The following is a 13,654-nucleotide window of genomic DNA, read 5'->3' as shown; positions in this document are numbered from 1 at the left end:
CGAACAACTGAAAACATTCATGTGTACACCATGAGGTTCCTCCTATCATTATTTCGAATGGGATTTGTTTTATTGGTCGTACCGGTACAGGCGGTGAGTGGAACATGCTCGAAAAATGAGATGATTGATCCACACTGGATGACACACTTGAGCGATATAATAAATGTTTTGGGTAACGTGACTCTTGGGCTCACTTAAAGTGCGCCCTTGAGCATTCCTCGTGATGGCTAAACTGAATCCCTGGTTTATCTCGATAAATATCGTATTTCTCATGAATTTGTTACCTCGGAATCACTGAAGTCGGGGACAGCAAGTACGTGACACAAGCAGCACGAGTAAAAAATGTTCAACGCAGAGATGATGGCTAAGGAAGGGTCTTCTTGTCCTTGGGTGTCCTTTTCTTCTTGTCGCGGGCACCTTGGGATCCTCAACTTCCTTGTCAACACAGGCGCTTGGCGTCCCGTGTTGGAAGATCTACACCTTCACTTCACTTTACGGTCCGAAAGAGTCATCGTGTGGTTACAGAAATTCACGGGAAATAGCATACCTGTTGGGATTAGCGTCATCAGGAGCTTCATTATTATAGCCATCATAGGGAATGCTCAAGGGACACTGTAAATGAACCCACAGATCCCCTTACAATGCATTTATTTTCTTGCTCAGGTGTCTCATCCAGTGTCTCTCTTTCTCGTTCAGGACATTTCCTAAATCGAAATGCTTTCAGTCGTTCGAGCACGTCGCTTCCACATTTTTATATTTTCAGACGACGACTCTGCTCTATCATTCCGCGATAGATTAGCAGACTGTGATAAGCGCGGACGCGAGACCGTAGGCAGGCTGGAACAGCGAGCTCATTTTCTTGTTATTTTGGTTCCGTCACTGATCATCCTCTCCCAATTTCAAGCCAATCAAATCTTCCTTACCTCCTGAAGAGAAAAATCTGTGGGGCTTTAAGCTTGCGTTCACACGCTTTTCATCGCGGAACAGGTCACGTTACTGCTGTGCCCTACTGGAAATAGTTCAATTCAAAATGGCACAGAAATCTCATTCGGTTTAAGGTGATATCGCATTCACAATTCTTATTGAAAGTGACCAAAATTTCCCAATTTTGGACAATTTTTGATAAATACGATATCGAAAATAACGTGAATTTAGTGGGCTTCAGTGAGAAATCACTGTAAATGTAAATGGGGATGAAGTGAAACAACGCTCAATCACACCCATTACAGGCCGGTCTAGTTTCCCATTGGGCCAATGCGCTGCAGCAAGGATTTTCTCATTTAAATTAAGCTTGGAATTCTCATCGTCGATGCACCCTTTGAACGCGGGGTAATCGATTGTGCTGCATCTGCAGAAAGCTCGTTTTTGCTGTAATAAGGAGTTACACTAGATGCCGTTTCTTACATACAGGGTGTCCCCGCTAAATGCGAACATATTTCGTAGCCCTGGACAGAAAAAAAAAATCCGTTCAATATTTTCTTTATTTTGTTCATCGCGCATCTTAGAAGACGCTGAGGCGTCGCTTATGATCACAGTTGTCTCGCGACGTAAAATCACCAATTATTAGTCCATACAAAAGTGCATGCTTAGTTACATTTGAGTTACATTGGTATTATAGCATGTTCAATAGCAAACACATTCAGCATGTTGCTCTGTTTTTGACGGGCCTATTTTCATAGCCTAAAAAGCAATAACTTACCATAGATCTTTATTTATCTTTATAAGCACGTCACCGTCGACGTTGGCTCCTCTTGCCCTCATGTCACTGAACCATGTTAGCACTGCCTTCTCCGAAGAGACGTTCTTTTCTGGCCTTGCAGGAATAGCGCCGACAACAGGAAGTTTTAGCCCCTCCTATAAATCTTTAAGCGCCGTGGACAAAGCAGATATTCTGATATCTAAAGAAAATTCCCTCTGTCCCTACAAAAAAAGTAAAAGTAATTTTAATAATATTTGCGACTAAATGCATTGCCACAAGAAATAGTCCCTTTCGGGAGAAAATGCACGGGAGTAAATGAATGTCAGAGTGGAGACTGCATTTCACGCTCTATTCTAAGAGTCCCAGGTACATAATTCGTGTCCACGCATGAAAATACTTTGCATGAAACCGTCAACCATGATATATCGAGTGATATAAAATCTTGCGACATACACAGGGCATAATTTGCGAAGAAAGAAGCGTTAACTGTTCCGTATACTCTGTGTGGGTAGAAAATTTCTAAGTTGGCTGAGTTATACAGCGTTATGCCATCAAATTGACCAAGAGCACTTATTTACGTAGACTGTGGCATTCGGACGACCATTTACGAAATTCAGTGACAATTTGCTGTCCTACACAGTAAATTCAAAAACACCCTTTTGGGTATAAACTGCTTACACCTTTTTGTCCTATGGCTGGCACCCTTTTTTACACCGCATCAACTGTAACACCCTTTCAAAAAGGTGTATTGTGCAAAAAACACCTGTTTAAACACCCTTTTAGGAGGGTGTTTAACACCCTTACACCCTTTCGAAAGGGTGTAAGCTCCCGCGGCAGCATGCCGAGCCATGCAGTCCGACGTTTTTGCTTGTATGGCAACAACCACCCTAGCGACGGCACAGTTCCAGCCGTGGTTCCACAGCAGAACCTAAACTGGAGCGCAGTGCGTCACTGGCAACCCTCATCGTCCTAGCAACACTGAGTGAGCAAAAAAAAAAAGAACAATTCAAATAAAATGAAAACAAAACAGTTAGACAGATGTAAGGCAAGAGGTGAAGATCGCAACATCGTAACGCCGTCCGTGCTCGTGAAATGAGCGGCGTTACGATGCTGCCATCTTCAGACGATGCCTGTAATGAGCCCGAGCACTCTCGGTAGCCTAAATTGGCGTACCAGATTGATCATATACTGAAATGCAGTTCGTTGGAGTATATTCGCTAAGCTTAGTGCGGTAAAACTCGTCTGTAACGGTGACGAACATGTGTCTTTGCAATTAACACGTACGCCTGTAACGAGTCAAGATATCCGCGAGCTTCCTGACATCCCTCCCTATCAAATATTGTGTTTTCAACTCAAGCTATCGTCTATAATGTGATTACCTAATGAGCGGAGCTGTCGAGCCAATGTAATTTTTCTCTCACGAATGAAAACACCGTTTTCAACACCAGTGTAGAAAGGGTGTATATAACGTAAACACCTTTTTCGACACCAGTGTTACTTGAAGGGTGTAAAGACAGGTGTAAACGCATAAAAACACCCTTTTTGATACAGCACTTGGTGTCATAAAGAGTGTATTTTCTCATACACCTTTTTTAGCACCATTTTTGCGGCCTTTGGTTATCTTTGTGGAATAAAATGTGGTGTATTTGCTTAAAAACACCTTTTTTTACCCAGAAAGGGTGTTTTTCAATTTACTGTGTAGGGACTAAATGTCGGGGTTGGGGAACTAAAGTAGGGAATAACTGCAATCTAGGGGACTATAGAAGCTGCAGATGATAGAAGCTTGGTGGGCAGAACGAATTTTTCCTGAAGTCTGACGCATACTCTTCCCTTATTTCCAGCGGTCAGCTTGCACTCGGTTGAAGGCATAGCCGGTCTACCACTCCCGTACAATTATAGACTAAGTTCACTTCGCCTATAATAACGTTAGTCGGTGTCGTGAGCTATCTTGAAACGTGGCGTGCAGATTGAACATGCGTCCTCGTCAGTAACCACGGGTGACTTGCAGGTTATGAGGACCACTGTTCAACCGCCAGCGGCCATAGTATCCACCGTAGAACCTGCATGTTCTTGACCTATTTGTGCAAGAAAATATTTGTCGTTGTGGGATAAGCAAATTGCGATATTAGCGAGGAGGGTTTACATCGGGAGCGAATGGTTCCCGAGCAAAGGGGCCATAAAATGAGCTTGTTAGTTTAACCAGTGTCGTATTAACGACGTTCGGTATATTTATGTTTTTGTCGTGCATGACTGGAACGACCGACGAACATCGTTGTTGCAAGCCCTCGCGAACGCCGTGTAGAAAGCTCGGTATATCAAAACGATTTACGCGATGATTACATCTAACTAACTATTTACGCAAAGCGCTCGCAACGGACGTGCTCGTCCCTATCTGCCGCAGGCAAGCGACGTCCCGTGTCGGAAACGCGACACTTGCTCGGAGGGACAGAGTGCAAAACAGGTGCCAAGCAGGCGGTTTGGAAGCACGGCGTCCGGTTTACAGCAGAGCGTCGTCAGGGAGGTGGGCGGCACATGCACTGGACTGGGAGAGTGCGTTCGATTAAGGAGGTGGTCGTGTAACGGACGGGACACACTCGACCACAATCGTGTTCTTCGCCAAAAGGAGAGGCCGGATCCACACAAGGAAAGCAGATTCAATACAATGCTACAGGGAAGATAAAAATGCACTTGGTACTGAAAAAGTATCACGTGGGCTTCAGATGGGCTGTCAGCTTCGAAGCGTTTAGATTGGTAACTACAATCATTTTAGTCCCTGCTGACATACACTACCACAGGCGTGATGTTGTCGCAAGAAAAGTGTAGTAATGGTCGTCGAAACTGCATTGGACGACGTTTCGTACAAGAACCGCTTCAAGTTTCCCGAGTTCTGTTGTAGTCTATCATGCAATGCTTCAACTGCCTAGTAATTTAAAAAAAAGGAAATACACAGAACAGGGATCTAAAAAGAGGTATTTGTCGTACATTTTGTGGTGTTAGAACCAACTGTAAAAATCGTTCCTGCGAGGTGAATATACAGTGAAATATGATCACACGGGCGACCTCACACGCACACTTGAGAACCTACGTCGGCTTCCGGAATCAAAATGTGGAAGCCGTAGTGTTAACAAAAAGGAGGTATTATAGTGGTTAACGTGTTGCCGCCTCTCTTGCAGTGTCGGCTCTGGTGACGTAATTGAAGGCGCCACCGGTGAGTGGTTCTGTGTTCTTTGCAATATTGTAGCTGCACGGATAACTGCGGTTGAGCATTACATGGGCCGTGCAGAGTTTTTAAAGTACCGTGGAAGGACTGAAAAAACGACAAGAGACAATGGAACATTCTGGCGCAATCCCGTTGCTAAGCAATCTCGCTGGTCAGGAAAGCTTCTTCCCCTGACTGCCAGTCAGTAGCGTCATGTCAGTCACCTTTTTCTTTTTTTAGTTTCTTTGTGCGTCACCCCTCCCGCGTCTGAACTAGTCGTTCAAAATTGAGGTGTCTTTTGCAATATACGGGTGCGAATGATAAAGTATTTGCCCCTATTTTTTGTCAGCCCAAATAATGTACATACAGGTAATTACAAATATGCGTACTATTCTATGTACCTTACACTATTTTACCACATAGTCCTCACATCGCTCCAGACATTTGTCCGATCGCAGCGCTAAACTTGCGATGCCCCTGATGTAGAATTCGTCCGGCTGACTGCGGAACCACCGTCGGACTCCTGTCTTCATCGTTGCACGTGAATCGCTGTCCTGCCAGGAACTTCTGCAGCGGACCGAAAACGTGTAAATCACTAGGGGCGAGGTCCGGACTGTATGGTGGGTGGTCCAGAATCTCCCAGTGAAATGACAGGAGCTTGTGGGCGGTTATGATTTCCACATGTGGCCTCGCATTGTCGTGGAGGACAACCGCGTTGTCCACATCGAGAATCCCTGGGCGTTTTCACCTGATGGCAGCCCGCAGACGTGACAGTGTGAAGCAATAACTCTGGTGCACACGCCGATCCGCTTGCACCATTGCATCCACGAGGTAACGTTGTCTTCAGTCAGTGACGCAAGCGGCCTGCCCGGACACTCATTGTCATGCACCTCTTCACGGCCTTTTGCAAACTCACAACACCACCACCTCACACTTCTCAAAGCGAGACACCTTTTTCCATAAGAGAGCTGCATTTCCCTGTGGATTTCGATGGGCATTCGTCCCTTCCTCCATAGAAAACGAATCACACTTCGTTGCTCGTACGCCGTGGACATGTCAAGCACAACCGCCATCTTCAACAACTAACATCAGCGCCGTGCCGCGGAGCTACCGGCAGATAAGGCCTGGCCGGTCCAAGAAAGGTCCACCGCTGGGAATGAATATGTTGACTTCCCATTTACAGCCGTAATTTGGCTTTAAAGAATAGGAGCAAAGACCTTCTGATTCGCCCTCGTGTGTGTATATATATATATATATATATACGCTACAAAATGGAGGTTCGAACGACCAGGATGTCGTATATAGACAGGGAGGAAGGCGGAGCCTCCGCCGAAACCTAGACTTCCCCAGACTCTTTCCCCCACTCCCTACTTCAGTCCCTGGTGCCTTTTTTCCGTATATATATACATGGACCTTCTGGCGTCATCCGGTCAAACGGTGCCTACCTGCGTACTGCTGACGATGACCCAATACGGCCTAAACAGCTGTCCAGTACTGAAAATTCGACGTCTGACTTAAAAACATGCTATACGTGCAGCCATAGAAATAATAAGGAAAGAGGCTAGAAGAGAAGCTGGGAGAGAGAGTGATGGGGGAGAGCAAACGAGTTGTACAGAGGCAAGACCCTCTCGCAATGTCTAAGTCATGTAGGCGCCATGATCGAGATTCTGGATTCAACCGGATTTGCCACATCCTTTTCACGTGCGAAGACCAGGTGCCTTCGGCGCAATGACATCCAATCCAATTGAAGTCGCTTCCGCTTCCGCTGGGCTCCGGTGTCATACCGTGTGCGAAATGGATTGTTTTGTCTCCCATCACCAGTGCGCTTGGCCGCCTTAAGGAATGAGTACCGTGCGGTTTAAATCTTGTGCTGCGACATGAAAGAACGGCGCACGGAACTCGTAGGAGAAACCGTTCGTGCCAAAGCTAGGCCTATCGTATCGATCATGGCAGCTCCCATGTTGAGATGCCCCCCTTCGCTGTCTTGGTTTCTAGTTATTATGAGAGTTCTGTGACGTGCAGCCAAAGAGCTCCTGCTATTTTTTCCATTATATGCATATATATCAAAGTACGTACACTCCTCAGGGTGCTAAACATGGATTTTAATAATGAATGGCTCCAATTCTGATACCTCACATTTCACAGAAACATCTAAATCTCAATGATGAGTCTCAGATGAGTTTCCACTAGTCGTCTAGTAGTCACAAACGCTTTCCGACATATGACGTCTGTTCTGTCTTGTTCGCGCATTGTTTGTTGTATTTAACTTTTAGTATTTGGTAGATTTGGTGGAGCCACCACATCAATCATGCATTCAGCTTTGTCTTCTGAGCTCACGCGCTTTTACTCCATGTTCGAGCATACTGTTCGGACGTTCTTTTCTGCTATCTATTATGGGTGAAATAAGCACAGTCTTTTCACCTCTTTGCGAAGTTTAACTTTCTGACTGGTCAGTTTCTTCGAATTCTGATGGAGTCAGAATAACGTCCGCCCGGCCGCATAACCCGCCTGTAAAAATGACATGTTTGCTGCTCTCGCAGCTTCATTATTAAGAAAAATATAGTAAATAAAAAAGACACCCTGTATAGCCGATTGGAAAACTGCGCTATTTATAGCCAGATCTGAATCTTCATACTTCATTCATGCTACGATTGCTATCTGAATGTTCTGCATTTTCAGATGATGACCTGGAGCGCGTCAGCATTCCTAGTCGTGGTAGTTGTCCTCCTTCACTGCAACTTCGAGCTCTGTTGCTGAAGCGCTCATCTCTTCTGTCTCAGAACTGGCTAATCGTGGTGCTCAGCTTCGCTATGGTCATTATCCTCACTCGTATTGTAGCGGCATACGATCACAACATGTACGAGAACATTGCAGCTTCACGTAATAGTAGTACAACGTACAGCGAGCCAGTTGACTTCTCCCCCACTGGAGACTCTTTCCTGCATTATCTCCCAGAAAGAGAAGAGTTCGCAACAGCATACTACGCTCCTGTTTTGAAAGAGGCTTCCATTAACCTTCGCGTATTTGACGACGAAGACACAATTCTGGCAGAACTAGCGCGATCCGACCGTCAACTGCCTTATGTGTTTGGAGGGAGCATGGTGAGACACCCAAAGTAAGGACCCTCTGCATATTTTGCGGAAGTTGCACTCACTAGTGTGCTTCATATGACGACTATACAAGCGGTTTCTCCTTGCAGCGATAGCGATCCATACAGGTAAGTTTCGCACATTAAAGCATAATATACGAGTGGGCGATATACTAAAGTCGGAATGCGTGCTCAGCGGTTGCACGACGTAGGTGGAACTTTGTATTGTTTCAGTAAAAATATCTAAAAATATCTCTCTCTATTTTGATTGGTTCGACAAACGGTTTCGTGCATTCCGTGTTATACTGAGTATTTCACGAACATCCCCTGACTGACTAATTCGCAAACAGGTGGGGCTATTGAAAAGCTCTCTGCCCAGTGGCCGTATACGATATATCGATCAAGAACTGATATGCAACACGGCGTAATATTGGCTAACCCAGTATGGGAGCTTTTTTTAAATATTACCTCACACGCTTTGCAAGCTCTGATTAGCGATCGGGACCTTCAGTGAAAAGCTTTCCAGAAAACCTGCGTCGACACTTCGTGATTCTCTTTTTTAGCAATTAATTGATGTAGTTAATCGAGTAGTAGTTAATTAATTGGTTACATATTTCGTGATGAACACAGTAGAAGAGGACAGACTAGCTTGTGCGAGTACGGAGAGGAAAGCACCCTTGAACTTGAAGACACAAACTAGAAAGACGACATACACACGACACAACAGACATTCCTCTTTCTGTAGTGTCTGTGGTCTGTGTCATTCCTTCGTCAACCTCAAGCATGATGCCCTCTTCGACATATTTCTTACGTGGAGCTATGTTCCAATTAACTCTCTCGCTCATCTGTTCCGCCGCAAATTGTTGTTGATCCCCCTGGTTCATTCCCGGGCGCTACCGAGGGTAACTTCTCTAACTACTCCCGACTTTTGCTCACGGAAAAAGAGAAAGTACTTCCATGAGTATCAAAACTGATGCTGATGAACATGCAAAATATGGAAAAAAAAGTATGATAAGAGAGATGGGCACTAAGGCAGTATGTCCGAGCTCAGCAAGGAGCGACGGAAGGGGGCTGACTCCCACAAGACGAGCTCGAGCAGGGAGGTCGCCCACGCGGCGCACCGCCCTCCAAGGTTCCTAGTTGACGCGATTCACGGAAGGGTATGTCGAAACGGCTGCCTAGTTCGCGTTTTTACCATCCACTAAACTACAAAATAGTCTGTATTCGCGTTGACACGAAAGACTGGTGACTTTGGGGGCCCACGTTGATTCGTTCCGAACTCTGGTTACGCTATCGTGAACTTTACCGTGACCTTTTTTGCATACGTGCTTTGTGACGACGCCTGGGGAGCTATTCTCGTCAATGTAAGCTACCTGCTTACTTTACACGTCACGAGCTGCTGGGCTGAACCCAGTGGCGGATGCAAGGGGGGCAATTCCGCCCCCCCCCCCAAACGTCAGTTTATACGAGGGGCGATCAAGTCAAACCGGGACTTTCTGTCTCCTGAGTGTACAAATGGTTCGCGCTACTTTTTTTTTCATCATTTTCACACGCGACAGGCATCCGCGTTCACCACGTAGTGGTCCAAAGTTTGTGCAAAACAGGAGACACGTTCTAGACAAGATGGCCGGCAACGAGGTGAGCGCGCACATCGAACAGCGAATTGTCATGAAGTTTCTCGTGAATGAAGGCGTCAAGTCATCTGATATTCACAGAAGACGTATGGCTACGATACACTTAGCCGCAGCAAAGCGTTTGAGTGGTGGAAACGGTTCCGAGACGGCCGTAGATCAGTGGAGGACGATCCCGGCCGGGGCGGCTCAGAGCCCATTGTCAGAGTTCCTGAGAACATCCAACTTGTGCAGCGCCTGATCCTCAAGGACCGACGGATAACATGTCTCGAACTAGCTCGAAAGACTGTCCTTTCTGTGGGAACGTTGAACACTACTATTCATGGACACCTCCAGTTTGGGAAAGCCGTGCCTCATCTCCAAAGGAGTCCTCCTCCTACAGGACAATGCACGCCCGCATACCGCGCATCTCACGACACGCACCTTAGAGGAACTTTGCTGGGAGTTGGTGCCACATCCCCCTGACAGTCCAGACCTCGCCCCCAGCGATTTCCATCTCTTTGGGCCACTGAAGGCGTTCCTTGGGGGCCGCCACTTCAGCTGCGACGACGAGATCAAGAATGCGGTCCGATCACGGCTGCTACGCGTCGGTAAGGATTTCTGCGCTGCTGGCATCCAAGCCCTCGTGAAACGCTGGGACAAGTGCATTGGTGCAGCTGGAGATTATGTTGAAAAATAAAACTAATTTCTCGCCTGTAAGTTCATTTTACTTTTGCGAAAAATGAAAAGTCCCGGTTTGACTTGAACGCCCCTAGTACATTGAATTTCCCTCTTTCTCCTCCCGCACTACGCGCTCTGACAAAGAAACCCCCCTCCCCCCCAAACCGAGGGTCTGGATCCGCCCCTGGCTGAACCACAGCGACAAGTCTGGCTGAACGATCAGCCCATTTCTCAGGACATTTATTCGCAGCGCATACACAGCGTGTGGAGCATCACAGCTTGTGATCTACAGTGGCGCTGTGTACCGGATTTAAATAGGTTGTATGGGAAAGAAGGAGAAGGAATAGTACCTCGGTTTAAACGTCCTGATATTATAGTTGCTATTGAATATCTCTCATAAACGGAAGTTCTGACAATTTTGGCGGGACATGTGTGGTTGCGGGCTGTCTTTTTTGCGGTCAAAAAGTGGCGCCACACCCAATACCGCGCTACGACAAACATTGCTCGCTGAAGCTGTCCCCTCGGTGTCCCTTTTTTTTTTGTGTCGGTGTTGTTTCGGTGTCCCAAATTTTCCCTAGCTCACGGGCTCATGTTTAGACATACGTCACTTTGACGTAGGTAGTGACGTAGTATCTTACTTTTTGGCGCTGAAAAGTAAGCACCGAAAAGAGGTCAATTACTTTGTACGGGGACGGCGGTAACTATGGGTATGGCGTACAGGCCTCGGACTACGAGTTGTTTTTGCCTTCAAATACGTTTTCTTACCTACCTTCTACCTACCTTCTCCTACCTTCTTCATACGTAGTGCACCGCTCTCCGATGCAGCGTGTTTCGTCACATCGACGATTCAAGCGATGACGTCTCATAGACTAGTAAGAGTATGTCCCTTACATGGACAGAATTACGAATAATGTAATGGTCGTTTCGTGCGGTTTCCTCACACGACTCATTTCAAGGGGAGGGGGGGGGGGGGCGCTGTCTGGGTTGCGGACACTGAAAAATACGAATGCAAGGGGAAGACAACGAAATCAGTTTCACTTAATAACAAATGGCGTTGCACAGGCGTTGCGCGTAAACAAGAAATTACAAAAAACTGCACGGGGAATAGTGATTGTTTTGCGCCACTCTGTAGGGTTCAGAAGAACCAGCATGCAAGGCTGAATGAGAAGAAAGGTTTAATGTGGCAGGCAGGCCACAACTGAACGAATGAGAATGATGCACGCGCTCATTGGGAAATCATGCGCGCGATACGCGTCGTGATGAAACGTTTATGGCGGGGCTCGTCGTGCATTTCCGTCGGCTGCTACATGCCCCCCTCCCCCCCACCCGACCCGCTAGTGGCAGCTTGAAGCTGTCGGCCCACGTGTCGTGTCTCTCCCTAGGCTTCGGGCATAAAGGGGAAGGGATGGTTGATGCCGGGAGACAAGATGCGTTGGAGAGAAACGGTGCCAGTCTGAGAAATCGGCGGTATAGGAGGCGACGGTGGCAAGGTCCATCTAGGCAGGCTTTAGCCTGTCGACAGCAAACACGTCTTCTGGGCCGTTGATAGAGATGCGTAAATTTTTGCCCTGGCAGCCGAGGACGAGATGAGGACCGGAGTAGGGCGGCGTGAGCGACTTCCGCACGGTGTCCATGCGCAGGAAAGCGTGTGTTGCGGATGGCAAGTCTTGGGAGACGTGAGAACGGCGGGTGGGGGAAGCGCGGTAGCAGCGGCTCGGAGCGTATCGGGAGAGGGCACTACGAAGTCGGCTGGAAGACGTAGAGCACAGCCGTACATACGGTCAGCCGCACTGCACCCGATGTCGGTCTTGACGGCCGCACGGATACCGAGGAGTACACTCTTAAAAATGAACTTCACCACATAGCACGCTCCACTAGCCAACCATCATCCCGAATGACAACGTTCTCGCCCTAGATTTGTTGAAAACGGGAGGCGGAGCCTATTTTGCGCCATTATGCACGGCACAGAATAGGCTCCGCCTCCAATTTTCAACAAATCGGGAGCGAGAACGTTGTCATTCCGTGTGATGGTTGGCTATAGGAGCGTGCTATGTGGTGAAGTTTATTTCTAAGAGTGTACCAAAGGCAGGTGGTGTACCCAGTGTACCCTGTCTTTGTGAGCAATGAGGGCGGCCTTCAAGTGGCCATGAAGGAGCTCTACGAGGCCGTTGGATGCAGTGTGATATGATGTGGTTCGGACGCGAGTTGTTCTGAGGAGGTTGGTGAGGTCCTTGAACAAAAGGCTCTCGAACTGTGGGCCCCGGTCCGTAGTGACCTTGGACGGCACGACGCGACGAAGGTGTTGGCGACGGTCTCTGCGGTGCAGTCTTCCATCGGCGTGGCCTTGGGCCAACGTGTGAAGCGGTCGACAGCGGTTAGGATATAGCGGTAGCCAGCAGATGGCGGGAGTGGGCCGACTATATCAAGATGCACGTCGGGACTAAGGTGTGGGGGACTCAGGTGTGGCGGTGGACCTTCCTTCGCACGCTGGCAGCGGCGGGAGAAGCGAACCCAGGCGCGGACGTCTCGGTTGATTGAAGGCCAAATGATGCCGTCCGCGACAAGCTTCTGAGTTGTCTAGATGCCAGGGTGCGATAAGTCGTGGAAGACAGCCGTGAAAGACAGCCCGGCGACACGTGACATGAAGGAAAGTCCTAGGTTGGGGAGTCGATGTGTCACAACAGGTGGTAACGGAAGTGCCGGGAATGGGAAAGTCTTTGCAGTTTGGATGGATGACACTCCAAATTCGCACTTTTGTGCATTAACAACGATGCCGTGAGCGGCCAGGCATGAGAAAAGCAGGCTGAGATGATGATCGTGCTCTTGTGGAGGCGAGCTGGCCACAAGCAAGTCGTCCATGTACGCGAAGACGAAGGCAAGAGCCCTGATGATGCTGTCTATAAAACGTTTGAGCTGCGTTGCGGAGACCAGATGGCATTCGCGGAAACTCGTACAGCCCAAACTGAGTCGTAATTGCCGTTTTCTTGATGTCTATAGGGTCGACGGGGATCTGATGATATGCTTTCATCAGATCGATCTTACTGTATATGGTAATGCCCTAGAGGTTGACCGCGAAGTCTTGCAACCGCGGAATGGGGTGACGGTCAGGCACAGTAACAATGTTCAATGCACGGCAATCACCGCAGCGGACTCAGTCGCCGGTCTTTTTGGGCACCATGTGTAAAGCAGAGGAACAATTGCTGGAGGAAGGTCTGGCTACACCGATGGAAAGCACATGCTCAAATTCCGCTTTTGCAGTCCTGAGCTTTTCCGGAGCTAGCTGACGTGCCCGGGTGAAAACAGGGGCTCCGGTGGTCTGTGTATAGTGGATGACATCCTGTGCGACTAGGCGCTACCAATCTGGTGGTTGTGTGAGA

At 47.9% G+C, this 13,654-nt stretch overlaps 1 protein-coding gene across 1 annotated transcript in view; it reads left to right on the top strand.

The window, feature by feature from the left end:
• LOC135374227 (ATP-binding cassette sub-family A member 7-like) overlaps positions 1–13,654 on the top strand; it is a 184,035-nt gene that overhangs the window by 94,632 nt on the left and 75,749 nt on the right. Inside the window, exons 15-17 of the mRNA XM_064607232.1 lie at positions 4,873–4,907; positions 7,578–8,013; positions 8,098–8,115. Of these exons, the coding sequence (XP_064463302.1) occupies positions 4,873–4,907; positions 7,578–8,013; positions 8,098–8,115 (489 nt within the window). The remainder of the gene's footprint in view (positions 1–4,872; positions 4,908–7,577; positions 8,014–8,097; positions 8,116–13,654) is intronic.

The sequence above is a fragment of the Ornithodoros turicata genome, unplaced genomic scaffold (genome assembly GCF_037126465.1).
Source record: "Ornithodoros turicata isolate Travis unplaced genomic scaffold, ASM3712646v1 Chromosome48, whole genome shotgun sequence".
Classification (NCBI taxonomy): Eukaryota; Metazoa; Arthropoda; class Arachnida; order Ixodida; family Argasidae; genus Ornithodoros; species Ornithodoros turicata.
The sequence above is the reverse complement of the archived record's forward strand: the minus strand, read 5'-3'. Positions and strand labels throughout refer to the sequence as shown.